This window comes from Ictidomys tridecemlineatus, chromosome 15, assembly GCF_052094955.1.
Source record: "Ictidomys tridecemlineatus isolate mIctTri1 chromosome 15, mIctTri1.hap1, whole genome shotgun sequence".
Classification (NCBI taxonomy): Eukaryota; Metazoa; Chordata; class Mammalia; order Rodentia; family Sciuridae; genus Ictidomys; species Ictidomys tridecemlineatus.
In genome coordinates this window covers 17,783,070-17,805,271 of record NC_135491.1, presented here as the reverse complement: position 1 = coordinate 17,805,271, position 22,202 = coordinate 17,783,070, and the positions used below count along the sequence as shown (strand labels likewise).

Genomic DNA, 22,202 nt, shown 5'->3' with positions numbered 1-22,202 from the left:
ATAAGACATTATGTTGGGGAGGCGCGGACACAACAGAACACAGACTTTTATCCACAAGGAAAACAACCCGTGTGTAATATTTGGTAGGTGTATAACATGCATAAATGCGTAATTTCTTACATTCAATTAAATTCTGTTTAACTTTTAGGTTACCAGATTCTAAATTTCCTTTTCCCTCCATTCTCTCGGAATTATTTTTTATCTTGTGGTTTTATTACTTTATATTTTTATTGATTTTTTTTTCTCAACGCTGTGTTTGAATATTTTTGACTACAGAAAAGTTACATAAGCCATATAACGAACTTAAAGAGCCTTCATAGATTCACCAATTCTCCATATCTTGCCTCCTTGGCTTTATTTCTATTTATATATAAGGTGTTTTGTTTTGTTTGCTTGTTGGTTTCTAGATTCTTCTATCTCAAAAATCTTTTCCTGCTCACTTGCCTGGCCTTACAAGAGATTCAGCCAGGCACAGTGGTGCAAGCCTGTAATCCAGGCAGCCTGGGAGGCTGAGATAGGAGGATCTCAAGTTCAAAGCCAGCCTCGGCAATGGCAAGGTGCTAAGCCACTCAGTGAGACCCTGTCTCTAAATAAAATACAAAATAGGGCTGGGGATGTGGCTCAGTGGTCGAGTGCCCGAGTTCAATCCCTGGTACCAAAAAAAAAAAAAAAATCATTTTTTCTTATAGTCAGTTGACAAACAGATGTTTTTCAGAAGGGAATCATAAAACATGAGCAGGCATGTCCTCAGTGGTACCATCTCACCTCAAGTGGGCAGATATACCCTCTCTTCCTGGACACAGGACACCAGCCCCTGGGAGTCTTTGCTGTGCAAACCACCCCCAGATGCCCCCCCCCCCCGCCCCCGGGGCTGGATCTGTCATGGCGGCCATCCAGGTGCAGATGGGATTAAGATTGGAGATGACAGGCGCAGTCTTGGGGCCAGAAGGACCCTTGAGTCTCCTTCTTCCTTACTCTCTCTTGTAAAGTCTCAAACTAAGAAAAGATGGGGCCAGAGTCACTAGGGAGACGGACTTGACCCTTCAACTACTGCCGCTAAATGGGAATGTTTATAATTTATAATGAACAGAAATGGATTCAGCCTACAGTTCTGGAGGCTGGGAAGTCCAAGAGCATGGTACCGGCATCTGGTGAGGGCTTCTTGTTGCATCATCCCATGGCAGAAGGTGGAAGGGCAGGAGAGGGTGAGAAAAAGTGAACAGGGGTACAGCCTTGCTTTTAGAATAACCAGTTCTCACAATAACTCACCCACTCCCACAATGGTGGAACGCATCCACCTCTCATGACCTCATCAGCTCTTAAGATTCTCCTCCCTCAGCACAGCTGCCTCCGGGAATAAATCCCAACTCCGTGAACTTCGGGGGACACAGTCAAACCACAACAACTTGCGAGTTAAAAGAAGCCTGATAACTGGATTCAGTTATGGGGCCCGGTGGAGGCGGGGGCTATACGTAGGGTGGTCAGAGCAGGCGGCAGGAGAAGGTGGCATCGGTGCCTGGAATTGAAGAAGTGAAGCAATGAACCAGGCAGACCCCAGGGGGAGGCAGAGGGAGGCAAAGCGGCCAATCTCTGGGGCGGAGACACCACAGACATTCTGTGGAATGTTCTAGAACTCGCCGCAGGGAGGCCGAGGTGTCTGGAGCAGGATGAATGACACTGGGGGAGGGGGACGCTGAGCCTCTCCCCAGTTGGCCTACCCCTCCAGCTGGGGAGCTCAGAGCAGTGGCCCCAGGGCCTTTTCCGACCAGATGACACATTTCATTTGTCCTACAAAGTGTTAAGAAAATTCAAAGTCAGCTACCAATATTTAAAAATCCAGAGATTTTCATCATAAAAATCTACATTTCTAGCTTGTTTTGTCAGGTTCTGATCTCTGTGCAACATGGGGGTGGGTGGGTCTCAAGGAGGTCCACAGATGCTCGGTCACCTCATGGGACACCTCGTGCATGGATGGCTTACAGAAGCCAGGCTGGAGTAGCCATCGCCACACCCGCCTCAGGTGGCAGGACAGGGCCTCCTGCGGCTCCTACTCTTCTCCCAGAGGTGCTGACCCCTGAGGCCACAGGGGTCAGCTGCGTCGAGCCTGACAAGCCACATTCGCCTGTCCATCTGTCTCTGTGTCCCCTTCCGGCCCAGGAAGTGGGAACTTGGAGTATCACTGGGCCTCTCCGCCCCTGCCTGTCCTGGGTGGGGGCATCTCTGGCTCCACCCCTGAGGCTGGCCCGTCCAGGACCAAGAGCCCACACAAACAATCGGCCCTAAACAAGGACCCACCAAATTATTGAATGAAAATTAGTAAAATTTTGAAATCCATGACTGCCTACACCGGATGACTTTGATTCTCTGCTTTAGTCTCTAGTCCCCGAAAACTTTGCAATGTTCAAAAACTGCATGAAGATTTGTTTTTTTCTCATTTGCAAGAATTTCCAGGATTCTGAGTAATTATAGGCTAGCCGAGTCTCCATAGGTCCTTCGGGAACTGAATGATTTCAAAAGCAAAATGGAAAGGGAAACACTTGAAGTCCCTTTGTTATCTACATAATATACATCCATATGTAAAATATGTTATATGTACAGTCAGCCGTTCGTGTCTGCCGTGCTACATCCACGGATTCAACCAACCACAGAGTGAAAGTGTTCAGGAAAAAAAATTGCATTTGTATCGAACAGGTACAGACTTTTTTCTGGTCATTTATTCCCTAAACAAAACAGTACAACCACCATTCACATAGCATTTCCATTGTATTAGATATTGTAAGGAATCTAGAGATGTTTTAAAGCATGTGGGAAGAATCTCATGGGTTCTGTGCAAATACTACTGGATTTTATATTTAGGAACTTGAGCATCTGTGCATTCTGGTACCCAAGGGGCTTCTGGCTTGTTAGGCACAGATGCTCAGGGATGTCTGTGTGCTCATTAAATATGTCTGAAGTCAAATGAGCCCGGAAGACTCTCTCCCAAAGAGACCCAACCCCGACAGGAGGGAAATGACCACACCTAACGCCACTCCCCATGGGCTTTGCCAGGGACCCGGATGTCTGTGTACACAGGGTCTCAGCATCCTCCTGGCCACAATCCCAGCTCTGGCCCAATGCCCACGTGGCTGTGGCACGTTCAGGTCCAGCCTAGGAAGAGTTTTATGATTGGCCTAAGTTGAGCAAAAAGCCCTATAAACACACGCACAACAGAACCTAGGGTCCCCCAGACTGAAACCTGCTCTTAACTGTGTCTTGAATGAACTTCATAATTTAACATGAATCTTAGCTTGCTTTTAATATTGAGAATTCACCCACAAGATTCAAATTGATTGCCTCCTTCCCTCCCTCCGTCCCTTCCTTCCTTCCTCTTTTGTACCAGGGATTGAACCAGGGGAGCTTAACCACCGAACCATATCCTCAGCCCTTCTTTTTTTTTTTTTAATTTTATTTTATTTAGAGACAGGGTCTCACTCAGTTGCTTAGGGCCTTGCTAAGTTGCTGAGATTGGTCTCAAACTTGTGATCTTCTGCCTCAGCTTCCTGAGTCACTGGGATTACAGATGTACAACCCGAACCTGGCCAAATTTCTGACATCTATGGAAAATACGGTGGTCATTGGGTCATTGGCTGGAACTGTAGAGGCAATTTTCTAATGGTTTTAATTAACCTTTTTTTTTTTGAGATGCACATTTCCAAACATAAAATTCATAAAATTCCTTGTAAAGGTACAAGGAGCATATGATGAGGAGTCTTTTCCATGATGTCCTCCTGCCTCCCATGTCCCCTCCCCCGAAAAGCCATGGGGGCAGATTTCCAAAGATGCCTTACAAGTGTATGCATGCAAACGGTTTTCTCCTTACAATGATGGCACACTCTGCAGTTTCCCTGTACTAGCTTTTTCCCTTAGCAAGGTCCCTGAGAGATATTCCTCCATCTACTGGGACTTGCTCCGACATTTTTGGATATGACAGGGGTCTCCAGTTTGCCCAGTGGCCGTGGTGCTTTACGGTTTCACATCTGTTCTGCTTCACTCCTTCGGGATTCTTGCCTGGCCTCTAGCATCTGAGCCCGCAGACGGGTAGAGATGAAGGACAGAGCAGAGCGCCCTTCCGGTCCCCACCCACTTGCCGCCACTCCCTGATGCCTGCAGTTCCTACACTTTCCAGCAGAGGGCGTCACCACCTTGCTCCCAAGCCCACCAAGGGGTTTTCTCAAGGAGGTCCAGCCTCCAGGAGGTCCAGACTCGACGTCCAGGGAAGAGATGCTCTCTCACTGGACACAAAGCCTCCCTTAGCTGGACTCAGATCCTTCCGCCACCACCCCTGTCCTGCCCCTGTCCTTGTTCCTCTGCTTCTATCTCCCCCACTCCTCTGTTTTGAGCTGCGCCCTGACTGTCCCTCCCTCCTGTGCGGACGGGCCCCTCCCTCACGGGGGTGGCGGGAGCTTGGTTTAGTCTGGGGCCCGGAATTGAGAAACTGCTGGAGGGAAAATCCTAACAGAAGGCTTGTATCTGGAACAGCAAGGCTTGCCCCTCCCTGATGAGAAGCGGGGTTCCTCTCCCTGCCCCCACTTCCCTGAGTCGACCCCAAATACCCTTTTCCTGCCCTGCTTTGCACACTCCCAAGAACACCCGCTCCCTGGCCTGGGGCCTGCCGCCTCCTCCCCTCCCCCACGGGGGTGTTGGGGGTCGCCTGGAGTCCAGCTGGTGGCCAGTGCAGAGCCACCCTTTCCTGGCCCTGCCCCTCCCCGTGACCCCAATCCTCTGCCAGCCGCTCAATGGTGCCTTGTTCTCTCTCCAGCCCCCAGACAAAAGTCCCTCTGTCTAAGAAGGCCGAATTAGGGGGAGGGGGCACCCCCAACAGGGACCATGTGGGGGCCTCTACAGACCCCAGCCGGAAGGAATGCTGTGAGGCGGGGTGACCGGAGAGAGAAGGACAGGGCCTTGCACAGGGCAGGCCACCTTCTGGAGTGGGAGGCAGCCCCCCACCTAGCACTGGGCTGTGGACCCAGGAACCTTGCTCCCAGCACCTTGGGAGGCGCAAGAGCCTGGGAGCCTAGTCTCCCAGGGCAGGCTGGGGGTGGTGGCCTGGTCCGGGCACCCTTATTTGGTGTTCCAGTGTCTCCTTCACATCATGACCTTGGTCATATCAGCATCTTCTACTGACCCTCAAATGGTGTCAACAAAGACATATGGCCTGGAAGGGACTTTAAAGTCCCCATAGTGACCAGTAATCCCTCCCCCAAGCAAAACACACCATCCAAGCCAAAGAAGTTGGGTTGCTAGGTGGATGGGTCACCTCTCTCCCTAGCCTTGCCAGATGGGGGCTCTGCCATCAGAGACCCCAGAACCTTCCCCCTCCAAGATCTCTTTCTGGTTTCAGGAGATTAGAGAAAGTCCCACCCCTAATTCAAGGGACCAAGTTCCCAGCCCATCCTGTTCTCCCTGCACCTCACCTGAGGTTGCTGAACCCTTGGTGACCTGTGGCCGTGACAGGGGAGGGGGTGGAGCTGTCTCTTTAAGAGCAGGAGTGGGGTGGGGGAGCCCCCAGCCTTAGGGAGACCGGCTGGTTCTCTACCTGCCCAGGTTTGCTCAGGGCGTGGCAGCTGCAGATAGAGGCAGAACTAGGACTCCACTGGCAACTGGCTTTCTCCCGGAACCTCAGCTCTGCCACAGGAGCCAGCACCAGGTGAGTACCAGGGCCCCCTCCCGCCAGGACCCCTGAGGACCTTCCCCCTCCAAGGTCCTTTTCTGATGGCCAGAGATTGGAGGAAGCCCCCTCCCTTCCTGTGACCATCCCCCTTCATTCTCCTCGCAGGGACTGAGCCAGGCAGCTGGGGCAGGGTGAGACATGTAGGTGAGGTCTGGAAAGACTGGCGGGGTCTGTGGGACCTGGGGACGTCTGAGCGGAACAGAACTGTCAGGATTGGGGTGTCAGGGTGGCCGGGTAGTTAAGTAGATGGCGGGTATTTCAGGGCATGGCGGGAGGCGTGTGGATCTACAGGCCTCCAGGAAAAGGAGAGGATGCCACCAGGGGATGCCGGAAAACAGAGAGTGAGTTAGACTTCAGGGACACGGAGAGGAGGGGTCTTTCTGCACACCCCTGAAGTCGTGGTTGTTGGCCATCAGCTCGGAAGAACAGAGGGGACAACAGCGGGCAGGTGGCAGATGCAGCCCTCCAGCTGGTGTGGGACCCCCATGGCCGGGAGGGTGCAGCTGAGGGTTCCATCAGCTCCCCCTCCCCAGTCTTGGGTGCAGGGTGATTTCATGGGTAGGGGGGGACCGTGGAGCCTGGCAGGCCAGGGGGTGCTTGGAGAGAGGTCCGTGGTGAGAGGAAGAGGAGAGCCCCAGCAGTCCCAGGATGTGAAGCATATGGTATCAAGTGGAATTCTCAGGGGTGACAGGGTTTGTGACAGCAGCGTGGGATCATGATAGTGCCAGCTCTGTCAAGCTGTGAAGGTGATCTAAATGAACCATATCAAGAGCAGAGGACCGGGCCACGTGGGGCGGGCGCTCCGCAAGCACCAGCTATTATTGCCAGTGTTTGTGTCATCAAGGAGTGACAGAACCTCGAGAGGCAGCGTTAGACAACACGCAGATTGGCTCCCCCGCCGTCTGAAGTCCTGCCACTCCAGCTCCCCGCAGATGCTTTCTGGGGGTCTAGATGTTTGAATAGCGCTCCCCAAAGCTACAGTCTCTCTTCCAGCAAGCAATGAATGCTCCTGCTAAAATGACTGTGAGCCCGCGTCACAGGGGAGCTGCGTGCAACATTCCCAGGCCAGGGAGGTGGAGAGGGAGATAGAAGAGCCTGTGAACATGCAGGATAGACCTGTACCCCCCAGTTGACGAGCATGTATGCTGTCATCAGTGAGATGGGACATGACGGTTGGCCTCAGGGGTTGCTGGGGGTTGAGAGCACAGCGAGGTCTCTGGGCAGTGTCCAGCACACGTGCGGGGATGGTAGAGCGGGCGGGGCTTACTGCAGGTACCCACGGTGGGCACAAGATTGACACTGGGCCAGGGAGGGAGGGAAAGCGTCCCAGGTGCTGGGCAGGCCTATCTGTGGAAGAGGGGCCCGCGGCCAGGGACGGGGAGGAAGGTATGGGCCAGGGAGCAGGGCTGGGAAGGGCCAGGAGGCCAAGGCTGGGGAGGATGGGGGTCGAGGACAGGACTAAGTGGGGGCCGAGGTGGGCAGGGTACCGTGGGACAGGAAGTGGAGCTGGGCTGCCCAGTGCCAGCCCAGTCTGTCCTCCCCAGCCCCCTGTCCCAGCCTGGCTTCTCTCCTCCCTCCACCCTGCCCTGCAGCCCGAGGGGAAGCTCAGCCCCCGTCTGAGGCCTGCAAAGTCTGGGCAGAGCGGGGCAGGCTCCGCGCTGTCTACGGGAGACACTCCCCAGCACCCGGGCCTGCTGCCACCTGGCTCCTGACACCCGCTTTCCCAAACACCCCGAGGCCCTGACAGCCCGGGAGTTAGGAACAGCCACCAGGGAGCCAGGCCTGGTTGCGATCCTGCTTCCTGGCCAAGTGACCTGGGGCACCAGCGGTCACCTCTCAGAGCCTCAGTTTCCCCACCCAGAAGGTGGAGAGAGAGCAGGCCGGGCTCCCTTGCTGAGTTGCCAGAGTGACTCACTGAGGGCCTTCGCTCCCTGCCCAGTGGGTTGAGGAGCTGTTTCCTCATCGGGCCTGAAACCGTCCCCACCCCCACTTGACTTTGGGCCTCCTTCCTGTCTCAGCCCGGCCAGCCTCAGGGCCAGGCTTCTCTGGGCGGAAGGCAGGGGAGGAGGGCGCTAGGAGCCAGAGGCACGGGACGGGCATCCTCGTGGCCCTGCTCACGCTGCGCCTGCTCCCTGGCCTCCTGTAGGTCCGTCCTCGACATGCAAGAGGTGGCTCTCAGGCTGCTCGTCCTCCTGGCAGGTGAGTCCCGGGCCGCTGAGTCGTCTTTTCCCCTGGACCCCAACCAGGTGGTGCCAAGCCGGTGGGTCTACGCGGGTCTGCATTTTTCTACCTGGCCTGGGGAGCTGGTCACTGTTAGGGACGTAGGGTCATATCCATGATTTCAAGGGACACACCAGGAAGGTCAAGGCCTCTCTTAGCAGCGGCTCACACAGCTAGAAAGCCACCGTCTTCTCCATTCCCCTGTCAACTATCAACCTTCTGAGGGGACAGGGCCTCGGGCTGTGTGGCTAAGGCACCCCTAAACTATTTCAAGAGGCTGCTGGCAGCCGAGCCGAGCAGTAGAAATGACCAGAACACTCCGAGCCTCAGTCTCCCCATCTGTCAAAATGAGGAGAGTAAGAGCACCCGTTGGCGGAGTCATTTCAAGGATTAAGTGAGTTAATATTTGAAAAGCACTTAGAACCGTGCTTGGTACAGCATGCACGGGGCGTGTGCTTCAAATATGATTAAAAATAATTCATCTCCCTTCAGCAGCGAGTTTGAGGTCCAGAGCTGAGGCAGTCGGCTGCTTGGAACAGAATTTAATCCTGGTCCTTTGCTTTCTTTTGCATTTTTCTTTCTCTGTGGCTTTGGGCAGGGCTGGCATTCCGTTCAGGGTAGGCATGGAAAGTCGCATTCGAGTGTATTTAAGTCGGTAATAGGGAGTCACTTTGCAGGGGATGGTGAGCAGATGCCAGCCCAGGTGTGTGGGGGGGGATGTGGCAGAATCAGGAAGGGAGGTGATGGATATGGCTGGCTTGGGGGGAACCGGGCCTTGGGAACCAAAGCCATATGTCGCCTTGATAAGAAAAGTCCCCCCACCTCTGCAGGAGGTGTGGATTAGCCATGTGTCTGGAAACAGGCAACTGAACGGTGGCCCAAAACCACCCAGAGTAGAACCTATTTCAGGTGACAAGTGGCTGGTGTGACTCAGAGGCGTGGGGGTGAGTGAGCGAGTCCATGTCTCCATGATGGGACACCAAGGCAGCGAGACTGGGTTGGGACTCCCTGTGCCCCAGGGACCCTCTCCCAAGGCCCCCTGGACCTTCCACACATCACCATCTCCCTCCTTCCCTCTGGTCCCCACCAGGTCTGCCTGCACTGGACGCCAACGACCCGGAAGGTGAGTCAGAGGTCCCCCATCCACCCCTGGGACCCCTGCGAACTGCTGTTGTCCTTGATTCATGTTCTTTTTTGTTTTTCTTTCCTTGCAGATAAAAACAGTCCTTTCTACTATGGTGAGAGCTGGTGCCCCGCATCTTGGTCTCCTCTCAACCCCCCATGCTATTTTGTGTCCAAGTCCCCAGACAGGGTGGGTGGAGGGTCAGATGTGGGTCACAGGAACAAGAGGCGTCAGCATGGCCTAGGGGAAGATTCTCATCCAGCAAGGTAGTTAGATACACTCAGAAAGCGAGGGCAGACCACAAGAAGCCATTAGGTTCAAACCAACTGTTAGGAGAAGGGCTTACATGAAAGACTTCCTGGAAGAAGTGAGGGACTCTACCCACCTCAGCATTCCCCCACCAGGTTCCACTGTTCTGCTCCCCCTTGTCCTTCTGCCCTCACCTCCTCCACTGTCCCTCATTCCTGCTCCAGCCACACTGGCCTCCTTCTGGTCCTCAGACACAGAACTGCCAGCCACAGGACCTTTGCACCTGTGGATCCTCCTGCCTGGAGACTTCCTATCATATGTCCACACGCTCTTTTCTTCACCTCCTGCAGATGGCTGCTCAGTTGTGGGCTCCTCAAAGAGCCCTTCCCTAACCACTGTCTCTAAAACAGCTGCCCTCTGACTCACAGTTCCCAGCTCTGGCTATTTTCCTTCAGATCATTTTATCTCCACCTGTCCTGACAAGAAATACCTTGTTTGCCTGGGTGTAAACTAGAAGGTGTGCACCGTCAGGCTTGGCTTCTGTTCTGTTCTCTATCCCCAGTGCCCTGCACATGGTGGGTGATCAGTACCTATTTGTTAAGTGGATGGGGCGATGGATAGAAAGGACCCGGGTTGGCCTTGAGGTCTCCTCTGATTTTCTCCCAGATTGGTACAGCCTTCGGGTCGGAGGACTCATCTGTGCAGGGGTCCTGTGCGCCATCGGCATCATTGTCCTCATGAGTGAGCGCAGGGGCTGACGGGGGCAGTGGGCGGGGCGAAGCCTGGAGTCCCCTCCCTTGATTGCTCACTGTCCCAACAGGTGGAAAGTGCAAATGCAGATTCAGCCCAAAGCCCAGGTAAGGCGGTTCCTGCCTGCTGGCCTCTTGCAGAATAAACACTCTTCAGGGGGAAAGAGCCTCTCAAGTCTCCCCCAAGAGGATAAGACTCAGGGTTCTGCCACGCCTATTTCTAAGGTTCATGGTTCATAGCTAATAATTCCCCAAAGGGTCCCAAATTCTGAAATGCTTTAGTTCCTGGAAAATAGCCAGGAAGCCAGGTCTGGCTGAGCAGAGACTCCTCTCACCTGAGGGAGAGGACAAACTGGGGTGGACGTGAATCTCACCACCTTTTTTCCCCCCTAGTCACCGGCCAGGGGATGCCCCACCTCTCATCACTCCAGGTAAGACAGGATGGGCGTGGACTGGGGGGAACAGGGGTCAAGGAGGGGCTGTGCACACACATGTACCCTGGGGACAAAGAACTCCATCCACCCCTCCAGGCTGATCCCATCCCCTCTCCTAGGCTCTGCCCACAACTGCTGAGGTTGGACCAGCTGAAGGAACACGAGGGCCTGTCTTTGTCCCCAAGTCCTGGCTGTCCACAGGAGCCCGAACTCCAGGGTAACATCCTCCCGCCCCTCCCCAGGCTGCCTTGCTGGGGCCTCGCCTCACGGCTCACGGGAGGGAGCTCTTTGTTCAATGTTTTAATACAAAACCTTCCGGCCTGCCGCCTGGACAGCCTGCAGACTCGCCGTGTGTGCCTGGACGAGGGCGGGGCCTGGACGAGGGCGGGGCCCGGAGAGGGCGGGGACTGGGCGAGGGCGGGGCGGGACCTGGAGAGGGCGGGGCGGGACCTGGAGAGGGCGGGGCGGGACCTGGAGAGGGCGGGGCGGGGCCGGACGGGGCGGGCCGGGGCCTGGGGGAGGTGGCTGCGGGTTGGCAGGCAGCTGGCGGGTGGATCTTAGCTGGGAAAGCCTGTCCTCTGCTCTTTCTCATAGCCTGCTAGAGGGCACGGGGCCTGCTCTCTGCCTCCAGGCCGTGGGAGCCTTGTGTGCACTTTAAGATGTTCCAGTGTTAATGGGGGACACTTTGTGATGCAAGAGAGCCCTAACCCCTGGATGCTGGGCGCTCAGGTGAACACTGGGACCATCCCAGGAAAACAAGGATAAGGAATTATCCCACCACCAGGGAGTGCTCAATTTTATGATTGTAACAGTAAGACCCCTAGGGTCTCCTCACTGGAGAACTTTCCAAATGTCCCAATGAGACCTTTAAATGATTCCCTATAACACCCTTAATAGTATCTAATGGCCACACGATGTGAGAATCTTCTCTGAGCCTTAAACTCCAAGGAGTCTCCCCAGTATCCAACCTAAATGTTCCCACAAAATGCCCCAAACCCTTCAAAACATCCAAAAATATCTCCTACAATGTCCTGGGACATGACCTCTAAATAGAGACCGCAGTAAACTAGTGACCTGCCCTCTGATCTCGCCCTTCTATCTCTTGAACATTCCATGAGCCCACTCTCCTTAGAGACCCCGTGAAGAGCCAAAATGCCTTCCCCCTGGCCATGACGGGACTCTAGGGTCACCCCCAGCCCCCATGCCATTCACAAGACCCCCTCTCCCAATGACCCCACAACAACGGGCAGGGTAGTTAGTGCCCAGCACATTTATTGAACTCGTACCTTCTGTCCTTTCCCCTGTCGCCCTTCGGGGAGGGGTACCCGCGCTTCAAGTGCGCCTCTCCAATCCCAACTTCTCCCCCTCCCCACACCGCTCCCGCCTGCGCGCGCACGCGCAAGAGGAACGAAACGCGAGGTCACCGCCACTGGTAGCAGTCGTGCGCCTAAGCAGCTGAGAGAAGGAACGGATCTGGCAGGAAAAACTGCCCAGCAACTGTGACGTCACGGGGCCGGGCAGGACTCCATGAAAGCGATTGGCAGGACTGAATTTGGAAGGGAAAGGAATTCTGTCTTTGGAGCTTTCGCAGGGAGCAGATTGGGTGGGAGTCGTTGAGGGAGAACTTCCAGACCTCTTGGGGCTCTGCGCATCCCCCCTTGACTTAGGTGTTTGGGCTCCAAGCAGTGCCCCAGCCTGAGCTTCCAAGTCACCAAGAGCGGGGCATCTCTCTCCCGCCAGATATTGCTTCCAACTGGGAGGGCAGTTCAGGCTGGGACTTCCATGTCTCCCAGTGGCAGTTCCTCCAAGAGGTGGGCTAGGGCTTGGACCTGGAGCTGATGAACTTGGCCTGTGGTCAGCATCTCACAGGTTTGGTCATTACCCCAAGTGGGGCCGGAAGGCCAGCTAACGGGTCATCCAGATGCCCAAGGCTCCCCACGCCAGCCCTCGGCCATATCTAGAGTCCTGCCCAGTCTCAGGCACTCAGGTCCAGCTCATGATGCTGGTAGATCTGCGTGGGGCCCTTGAAGCAAGCCGCAAATAGGAAGCGTCTGCCCGCTAAGGTGACGTGGGCAAAGGCGCGGGGGGCCACCAAGGCAGGAGGCCCCAGCTCCTGCAGTGGCTCCAGGAGCCCCTTGTCGGGATCAAAGCGAAGCACCTGGCTGAAGGCAAAGTCGCTGCCTAGGATGGCCAGCTGGTCCCTGGCGATGAGCAGAGGCTGGAAGACGTGGGCGCCCCGGGAAGGGAGCTGGTGCAGCAGGCGAAACATGGAGCCGTCCCAGCGCATGACCTGGGGAGAAGGTGGCCAGTTAGGGCCTGGGGCCTTGGGAGGGGCAGGTCTTCCTGTCATCCTGAGGGTCTAGAGAACTTGGAACGCTTGGAAACAGGCCCCTACGTCCTCAAATTCCCACAGCTGCTTAATCCTATCAGTGTGCGCCCAGCTGCTGGAGCTGCTAAGTCAGAGTTGTGAGCTGTGAGCTGACCCTGTGCTTTCCCTCGGCCCCACACTGCACGGATCAGCAAGGCTACAATAGCTGCATATGCTGTCCACTCCTGTTAACGCACCTTGGCCGAGCCTCCACCCTCTCCAGCCTCCTTCCTGGGCCCTAGTTCCTGACCTTGTTTCCAGTCTGTTCCCCACCAGAGACCCTTGCTCTGGAAAGACAGTGCTAGAGAGGGAGGGCAGGACCCACATCTACATCAGGCTCAAGGGAGCCTTGTCAGGATGCGGGGGACAGGGGCTGGGGCTAAAGTCAGTCCTGAAGGGTTCCAAGATGCAGAGCCAAATTTAGGGGGCAGAATCACAATCTTGGGGAGTGATTTGGACACAGATAGCCTTGAGGGGCCACAGTCTTGCAGTCACCGTTGGGACAGAGCTCAAAGGCCAGCATGTGAGGCCAGATCAGTTTATAGCCCCCCACCCCCTGCACTGGGCCCAGCCTCACCATAGAGTCCCCGATGTATCGTGTCAGGCACAGGAACACATCCCCCCCAGCCTGGAAGTGACGTGTGGCATAGACATCCTCAGCCTCTGGGATGTCCGTGCGCCTCTCGAAGCGGCCACCGAACCAGTGGAAGAGCACGGGCCTCTGTGAGGCCGAGGCCAGCAGCAGGTGGGGCCGGCCGTCTAGCTCCAGGGCCTCGGCGTCCGTGTCCCGGTGCCAGGCGTGCAGGCTCTGGCGTGGGTAGAAGCCGGGCCCGTCCCGACACAGCAGTGTGGTGCTGCCCGCTTTGGAGGCATCGGCCACCACGAAGCAGGGCTGCCCGTCCAGCCAGAGCAGCTCCGCGTCATTGGGCCTCAGCAGCCGCCGGGGGGCCAGTGCCTGCATCGGGGCCAGGCGCAGGTCGGGGCCCGGCCGTGCCCACAGCTGGGATCCTCCCCACAGTCGGGCAGCCAGCACGAAGAGGCGCGGGCCCAGCACCAGGGGCTTGCAGGACACCACGGAGGGCGCTGAGGGGGAGCAAGCAGGCTATCAGGTCCAGGGACAGAGGGCCAGGTAGTCGGGGGACAGGGACAGGGACAGGGCGAGCACTCACCTGGCAGCTCATCCTCCGTCCGGAAGCGCTGCAGGCCATAGTCCCAGGAGAGGATCAGGCAGCGGCCAGCGAAGGGCTGGGCCAGGATGATGTGGGGCTCCCCCTGGTAGGAGAAGGCCTCCACGCTCAGCGCCGACTCCCCCACCATCTGGAACCAGGACAGCTCTGGGGGCGGCAGGAGAGAGTCAGGTAGGCCCCGGGGACCCCAGGGTCCTCATTGCTGAGCCTTGGTTTGCACAGCTCTGAAAGGAGGGCCCCATTCATGGCGTTCACCCACAGGGACATGGAGAGTGGAGTCCTCTTATCTATGGCAGGGTTAACTTGGACTGCGTCCTGATTTTCTAAGCTGAGTGGCCTCATCAAATGATCCCTCGGAAATGGCTACTTAGTCATTCACTGGCCTTCACGACATTCCAGTGAGGTACACTCTGTTACGATCCCTAGAGGTGAAGCAATGGAGGTTCAATGGTCCAGGCAGCCTGTGGGCTGCCCAGCTGGAAGCCACATTATCCTGGCACCCCCCAGGAGCACTCTCCCTGGAGGTTAGGTGTGGTCATGTCAGGACCAAGTCCCGATGGACAGGAGCAGAAGCGTGATGCATGCTTCACTCGCGGGCGCAAACCTCATTCCCCTTCTTCTCGTGAGCTATCGCATGGAAGCGTCAAACCTGAGTTCAACCATGGAAACAAGGACACACCCAGGAGCTGCTGCACCCACCTGGGCAGCTCACCTCCGCTCACCTCCGCTCACCTCTTCAATTCGTGGTATTTCGGGCTTTTTGTGACAACCACTTAGCTTTAATGGTATCTGGCCTAGCAAGGTACTGGTCGTTAGTGGGTGCCATGCTGTGACTCCAGCGTATACTACGTCACCCTACAAGTCCAGATCCCAGGTGCCAAAGTGGAAGCAGTGATGCCCAGCCAAAGAGGGTTCCTATAAAAATGCCCATCAAATCATGTCCATGCCTGGGCCACATCCTCCATGGCTCCCCCCTGATCGTACTCTCTGTGCCTTTCAAAGTCCTCCATGGTGGGGCCCCTGCCAGCTTTGACCTCGTCTCCAGTCTCTCCCTTCAGGCACCACCTGGTCTTTTGATCCTCAAACAGCTCTAGGCTGCCTCAGGGCCACCATTTATGCTGTCCCCTCTCCACGCAGTGCCCTTCCCTCTCCTTTTCCAGTAGCTAAATTCAGATCTAGTGTCTGTCTTCAGAGAAGGCTTCTCTGACTCCACTCTATAAGACAGAAAGAGCTCGCCTCCCACACGACTCCCTGTGTGATCAGAATGTGTCATCTGTTTGTTTGCGCCATACTTTGGTGGATCTCACGAAGTGTTCGTCGAATAACTGAATCAAGAGTGAACGATGGGCTGGGGATGGGGCTCAGTACAGCGCTTGCCTAGCAGGCGGGAAGCCCTGGGTTGTATCCGAGGCACCCCCTTCCCCTTCAAAAAAAAAAAAAATAATAATCGCTGAGCTCAGTCCCCTTTCTCTGTGAGTCCCACTCACCACAAACATGTCTCACAGTAGATAATGTCACGATCACTGTTGTTATATTAATAGCATCTGTGTCAGGACACTTCAAATGTCCACTCCTCGGGGAAGCCCTTCCTGACTCCCACTCAGCTCTGTGTGACCCCAGCCCTGGCTCTGGACTCCCTCAGTTCCCATGGCCTCGGTCCTGGCCTTATTTCTCTGACTGTGCTCCCCCATCCCACCCCAGGCCCCTCTGCCTCCGACTGCCCGCCCTGGCCCTGATCATTCAGGGCAGTCACTGTGTGGGGCTGGGCGTGGGCTCTGGGAAGCCAAGACCCGGGCTGTCTTGTCCCTGCTGTGCTTTCTGCCTTGGCCGGTACCCACAGAGTCACCAAAATGTATTTATGGAAAAGCAAAAGGAAATAGAAGTGAGGGGATGTGGCATATGCAGTTTTTAGCACAATAGAAAGAAAATGTTGGGCTGGGGTGTAGCTCAGGTGGTAGAGCACTTGCCTCGCATGACAGGCCCTGGGTTCAAGCCCCAGCACCACCATCAAAAAAAGAAAGAAAGAAAAAAAGAAAGAAAGTGTTTTACAAGTAAGTGACTTTATATTAAGGACGATGAGAGTGATCATTTGAGAGCTCCTGCCCCAGGCCTTGGGTCCAGTGCTGGGTAGGTGGAGACATATCATGGAATCCTCGCAGCAATCCTATGTCACTGTTTATTATCCCCATTCTACAGACAAGGAGACTGAGGCTCAGGGTGGTGATGCCACGTGCTCGGGGTCTCGCAGCCAGGAAATGGCAGGGCAGGGAGTGAGGTCAGCTCCTCAGGCCGGCAGCCATTCCCCGTCTCCTGCCTTCTCCTGGGAACCCTGCAGTCCCTCCCTCCCCACTGGGAAAGCCCCCACCTATGGCTCTGCACTTGAAGGTCTTTGGGTCGAGGTGGCGGAGCTGCATGTGAGTCAGGGCAGCAGGGCCTGCGCAGGTCCCCGTCCCCACGCTGGCGTTCACGGTCGGCAGCCACTGAAGCAGCCAAAGGATGCGGCAGTCGCACTGGAACGGGTTCCCACGGAGGTCCCTGGTGCAAGAGGCCAGGAAGGGGCTGCGACCCTCGGAGGCCACGTACCCTGCCCCCTCCCCTGGGGTCCCCAGATGGCATGGAAAATGCGTCAGAACCATGGCAACCCTCGCCAACCCAGCCCCGCCCTCCACAGCGCCAGGCCCCGCCCCCAGCCCTCCCCCGCCCCCCACACCCCGGAGCCTCACACATGAGTCAGGGTTTCCAGGCCCCGGAACAGGAATCTGGGCAGGACCTCGAGGTGATTGTTGGCCAGGCTTCTGGAGGGGACAGAAGAAGGAGCCATCCGCAGCTGCCAGGAGGCGCTGTGTCGGGGTGGGGGTGCCGGGGTGGGGATGCCGTGGAGGAGCGGGGTGCCATGGAGGAGGATGGGTGCCATGGAGGAGGAGGGGTGCCATGGAGGGGGGTGCCGCGGAGGAGGGGGTTCCCGTGGAGGGGGGGTGCCGGGGAGGGGGTGCTGTGGAGGAGGCGGGACGGGCACGCACAGGTGTGTGAGCGAGCGGAGTCCGCGGAGCGCGTTCTTGGAGATGGAGCCGATCTCGTTGTCCTCAATGAAGCTGTGGAGGGGAGGCAGGGTGAGGGGAGGCCCATCGGGCAGGGGACTCAGAGGCCACGCGGGTGCTGCATTCTCCCCAGCATCTCGGGCAGTCCCAGGGAAAGCCTCCCCACCAACCTGTCCCCCCTGAGGACCTGATCCACGGTCACCGGAGCCAGCCTCACCACGGAAGCTGTCGCCATGGTCACCGACATCAGCACTGGTCCCACTATCATCTCTTATGAACAGTACCAGTGCCTGCATCTCAACACCCATGCCACCATCACCATCACCTACCCTACCACCAATAACTGCCATCGTCCCCAGCACCACACAGGCCACCAGTATCGCCACACAACGTCCATCGTCAACGTCCATCATGGAACCTCAGGCAGACGACACCGATGAACCTCACCAGCAACCAGGCTTCACGACCAACACCCCACATCCTGCCACCACCCTCACCAACGCTGCCTCCATGATCCAGCATCAGCACCAGCATCGCCATTATCCCCAACACTCTGGTCACGCACCGCCAGTGCCATCGCTGTCACAGCTTGTATACGTAACGACACCTCTGTCATCGGTGAAAACCCCAGTACCAACAACACTGTCATGAACACTGACGCCAGCGTCCTGCTCCAAGCCACCACTGACACCAACATTAGTGCGTACTGACCAGTGCTCATGGGCCTGGTGACCATCTCTAGCACCGCCCCGAAGGCTTTGATCATCAGTTCCACTAACAGAACCATCACCATGAGGTTTGCCGTGTTTTGTCAACAGCACTGACACTCCGTCGTCAGTGACAAGGCCACCACTTCCACTGGGGACAGCAACGGCATCCCTCCCTTCACCACTGCCATCACCAATCAGTACGGCCATCATGCTGTCGCCAGCTCCTTACTCAGAGGTGTTTCCTGCTCACTTATTTCCTCCCACTGGCATCCTCCCGAGTGCCCTCGAGTCAGGAGGGGCCAGAAACGGAGCCTGTCTATCTGGGTGCACAGAGAGCAGCCTGAGACCACACAGCTGATCTGGAGTCCTCACACGGCCCCAGGAGCAGGTCTGAGGGCCCTTGTCCAGACACCTCCTCTGCAGACCCACAGTCCCTACCGCCTCCGACTCTGGGCACCACTAGAAGCCCCTGCTCCTCCTCCCAGCCCACCTGCCCCCAGCCCGGCCTCACTCACAGGTACTGCAGGTGGGACAACCCTGCAAATGCATCATCCTCGATCACAGAGAAGGAGTTGGACGTGAAGAGGCTGCAGGGGGCGAGAAGGCGGTTGCCGGGTTCAGGACCCCTTGCTGACGAGGACCCCTCTCTGACATTTTGGCCTTACCCCCCTCCATCAGCCCCATCAGGCACAGGAACACTCACATGCACGTGGGTGACTACGTGCAGGGACAGAGGGACTTTGACAAGGACACATGGGTGTGCACACACCCTCTCCTGTGCATGGACACCCCCGTGGCCACATGTGCCCACACCCCACACGCACGTGCAAGACGCCCACTCCCTCCCTGCCGCTCGGCTGGGCCCACTCACAGCAGGTGCAGGGACGGCACCCTCAGGAAGCTGCCGGCCTTCAGCTGGGTGACTCCAGTCCTCACGAGTGAGCTAGGGACGTGGCAGTGGCGGTGAGGAGAAAACCACTCCGACGCTCTGGTCCCCAACCCAGAGCCCACCGCTGTCCCGCACCTTGGCCTGCACCTGACCCCAGGTGTGCTTCCCCTTTGGGTGATAAGGGTCCTGGCTGGTCCCCAACCCAGAGCCCACCGCTGTCCCGCACCTTGGCCTGCACCTGACCCCAGGTGTGCTTCCCCTTTGGGTGATAAGGGTCCTGGCAAGCGCTCAGCCCAGTTCCTGGCCATCCCTCCTTCCAGGTCCCCATACACCAGCTGCCCCATCCCAGGCCCCAGCAGCCCCTGGGCAGGCATCCCGACAGCCTCTGCTGCCCAGGATCAAGTGGGCCCCGCCTACCCCCCATGCCCCTGGAGGCCCAGGATCCTGCGCCCACCTTGAGGCCCACGAGGGCCCGACACTCACAGTGACAGCAGCGTCGGGGAGAAGCTCTCTGGCAGGTCCTGGGAGCCCTCGCACAGGGCGCTGTCTTTGGAGCAGGAGCAGCGTGGAGGACACTTGCCCTTTGGGGGCCTCCAGGCCACCCCCACCCCCGGCCCAGCCAGCAGCAGCAGCAGCAGCAGCAGCAGGAGGCCCGAGCGTCCCATGCCCCCTGCCCCCGGCCGAGGCACCACTTGTCTGGCGGCCAGCCTGGCCCAGGCCACTACATCTCCTCTGCCAGAGGCCCCTGCAGCTGCCTGCTGGGCTCCGCACCCTGACCTCGTCCTCCGTCCCCCGGCCGGCCCTTCTCCCTGTGTCCTGCGGTCTCTGACTTTCTGTGACTCTCTCTGCCTCTCCCTGTCTTTGTCTGTGTCAGTCCATTGCCCACTTCCGTCCCTCCTTATGTCTTTGTGTGTCTGTCTGTCTGTCTCTGCAGGGCCCTGTCTTTCTGGTGGCCTATTGTCCCTCTGCCTGCTCCCTGCTTCTCCCTGAAGGTTTGGGGAAGGGACGAGCTGAGCAGGGTAGAGAGAAGGAGGGGGTCAGAGGCCATAGGAAGAGCGGCCTGGGGAAGGGACTGAAAGGCCTTTGGGAGGGGGTGGGGCCACCAAGGATGGAGCTGCCCTGGCCACTCCCAGCCAGCCCCCTCCCCAGAATCCCCCACTCAACCTCACCCAGGGACTGTGAGGAGGATGTCACCCGGGTGGGGACTGAATGACCCGGCAGACTGGAGGGGGAGTGGAGGACAGGCCACTCCTGAGAGCTGGGGGAGGTCCTGGCCACTCCCATCCAGCCCCCTTCTGGCCCCAGGAGGGCGTGGTGGTCCCTGTCACTGAGGCCCAAGGGCAGCTCAGGTCCAGCTGCGCCCTCTGGTGGCCACACTTGGTAGGACAGTTGCCTTATCCCAAACCCAAGACCTCCCTGCCTCCCCACCCCCCCCACCCCCGGAAATTAACCCTTTAGATACCCACCACCATTCCAGGCAGAGACTTGACCCATGGACATAACGAGGACAATGCCACCTCCTTTTAACACTTACTCTGCAACTAGCCTCAACCTAAGAGTTCATCTACTACTTTCATCTGGCCCCAGCCCTCTGGGGTTAGTGCACAGCTAGAGGAACTGAGGACAGCGCTCAAGCAACCTGAGCTCTGGGTGTCGGAGTCAGAGGCCGGACCAGGAGTCCAGCCCAGCTGGCAGCTAGCTCCATGTTGGATTCTGCCTTCAGAGATCCAAATTCCTGGGTATGTGGATAACAGACTGTTTTAATTTGGACTAAGCTTTTAGTGATGTGGATAGAGTCTGTCCACTGATAAAGATTCATAAACGAGACTTGTTGCCTAAGGGGACACAGCAACGATGTTTACTGAGCACTTACTATGTGCCATTCCTTCCATGATTTGACTCAGCTCTCCCCGTAACCCTGCGAGGTGGGCAGGTTTGCTATCCCCACTTTACAGACAGGAAGACTGACCAACAGGGAGGGTGAGAGATTAGTGTCATGGTGCCAGTCGGCTCCAAGCCTGACCGCCAGTCTGTACCACGGCCTCGCCTAGGACCAGGCAAGAGACTCACCCTCGTGAGGGAGGAACAGACTTCCTCTCTTGCCCCTGGGGGGTGCACCCAGCAGTCTTGTTGAAGGACAGGGGCCCCGACAGCACCAGCCTAAGGTCACACAGTGGCCTCGGGGCCAGTCAGTTCACCTCCCGGCTCCTCATTTCTCCCATCTGTCAAGTGGGAACCTTCAGGACACCCACTTCCTACACGAGGAGAGGACTCAGAGACGGAGGCCACTCACCTCCAGGGCTCGGCTCCAGGTGGGCGCCCACCGTGGTGCAGGCCTGGGGAGGAGCTCTGGCTCCGTCTTGGTCCTGCACTCGGTTTCCTTTGCTGAAAAGCAAATATGCTAGCCCTCACGACTGGGAATTGGAAAGTGCAGGCAAAGAGCTTGGTGCCAGGGACACACAGGGGACAAAGGCAGGCCTGCGCCCACACACAGTGTGCCAGCCCAGCTGGGCCCTTGCTCCACTTGAAGATGAGAAGAAGTGACATTGGCAACAATAACAACAGCTAACTATGTTTCTGTTGATCACTTACTATGTGCCCGGCTTTTTCTCATTGTTCTACATGGTTATCCCAACTTCCCTCTGGCATGAATATTATTATAGCCACAGAGAGGTTAAGTCATTTGCCCAATATCACACAGCTAGAAAGTGTCAAGGGAAGGAAGGAGAGAGGGAAGCTGGGCTGGCCAGCAGTGGGCCAGGTACCCGTCCCTATTGCCCCTTGCTCGCCTGTCCCTCCTCCTCGGTGCTGCATAAACACCAGGGTTATCATTAACCAGGGCCGGCTGATGACCTGGGATGCAGGGCCACGGGGGCAGAGGCTAAGAGGGCTCACAGGGCTGAGGGAGCCTTTTGAAATCTCCTGGGTCCTCTGAAGCCAGGGGTGTGTGTGAACACTCATGTGCGTGTGTCAGGGCTACACCTGCGCTGGGTGCAAATGCTCCTGTCCTGCGGAGCCTGGTGGGGTCCCTGCTGGTGTCTGACTGCTTGAGGGTAGGGGCATTTCTGTCCTCAGCCGCCAGGGGTCCTCAGGAGAATTAGCTCCACCACCTTGATTTTCTTAATCTGTAAAGTGGAGTTGAAGATGAGACATGTCAGGTCCCGAAACCTCTGAGCCTGCAGAGAAGGTGACGTGGACGACCTTAGTGGTTTCACCATTTTGTATGTGGGAAATTGAGGCACAGAGAGGTCATGAGGGAGGCCCAAAGTCACACAGCTAGGAGTGCAGCCTAGACCTGACTCCAGGTTTCTCTGTCCTCAGGGTCTGTGAACCTGGCCTGCCCATGAGGACACCAGAGGACATGCTCTCAGGGAAAGGACAGTTCAGGATGAAGCACATGGCTGTGGTTTTGGAGTATGTGAGCACAGTGTGTCTGCAAACACGCAGAGCCAGCAGTCCACCCTACAGCCCCTGCGTGGGCTGTGCACACTGTGTGCATCTGTGCTGGCCGCGTGGAGGAGTGGC

General features: G+C 57.0%; 2 protein-coding genes across 5 annotated transcripts; one reads left to right on the top strand and one right to left on the bottom strand.

Moving 5' to 3' along the window:
- The first annotated feature begins 5,514 nt into the window (after nucleotides 1-5,514).
- Fxyd3 (FXYD domain containing ion transport regulator 3) lies at nucleotides 5,515-10,826 on the top strand. 2 transcript variants are annotated; one of them, XM_021730036.3, is made up of 8 exons: nucleotides 5,515-5,686; nucleotides 7,857-7,909; nucleotides 9,021-9,053; nucleotides 9,145-9,168; nucleotides 9,969-10,043; nucleotides 10,123-10,159; nucleotides 10,445-10,482; nucleotides 10,605-10,826. In XM_021730036.3, exons 2-8 carry the CDS (start codon nucleotides 7,870-7,872, stop codon nucleotides 10,622-10,624), a joined length of 267 nt encoding a protein of 88 aa, XP_021585711.1. In that variant the 5' UTR covers nucleotides 5,515-5,686; nucleotides 7,857-7,869; the 3' UTR covers nucleotides 10,625-10,826. The 2 variants fall into 2 exon arrangements, with proteins under 2 accessions (XP_021585711.1, XP_077889359.1); XM_078033233.1 differs by lacking the exon at nucleotides 5,515-5,686 and adding an exon at nucleotides 5,938-6,051.
- Nucleotides 10,827-11,737: 911 nt separating this feature from the next.
- Nucleotides 11,738-20,054, bottom strand: Lgi4 (leucine rich repeat LGI family member 4). 3 transcript variants are annotated; one of them, XM_005330611.5, is made up of 9 exons: nucleotides 19,161-20,054; nucleotides 18,660-18,731; nucleotides 18,304-18,375; nucleotides 17,061-17,132; nucleotides 16,764-16,835; nucleotides 16,406-16,575; nucleotides 14,023-14,187; nucleotides 13,431-13,936; nucleotides 11,738-12,775 (listed from the first exon to the last, which is right to left on the bottom strand). In XM_005330611.5, exons 1-9 carry the CDS (start codon nucleotides 19,340-19,342, stop codon nucleotides 12,461-12,463), a joined length of 1,626 nt encoding a protein of 541 aa, XP_005330668.1. In that variant the 5' UTR covers nucleotides 19,343-20,054; the 3' UTR covers nucleotides 11,738-12,460. The 3 variants fall into 3 exon arrangements, with proteins under 3 accessions (XP_005330668.1, XP_077889273.1, XP_077889274.1); XM_078033147.1 differs by lacking the exon at nucleotides 19,161-20,054 and adding an exon at nucleotides 18,813-19,066; XM_078033148.1 differs by lacking the exons at nucleotides 18,304-18,375; nucleotides 18,660-18,731; nucleotides 19,161-20,054 and adding an exon at nucleotides 17,408-18,237.
- Nucleotides 20,055-22,202: the final 2,148 nt, after the last annotated feature.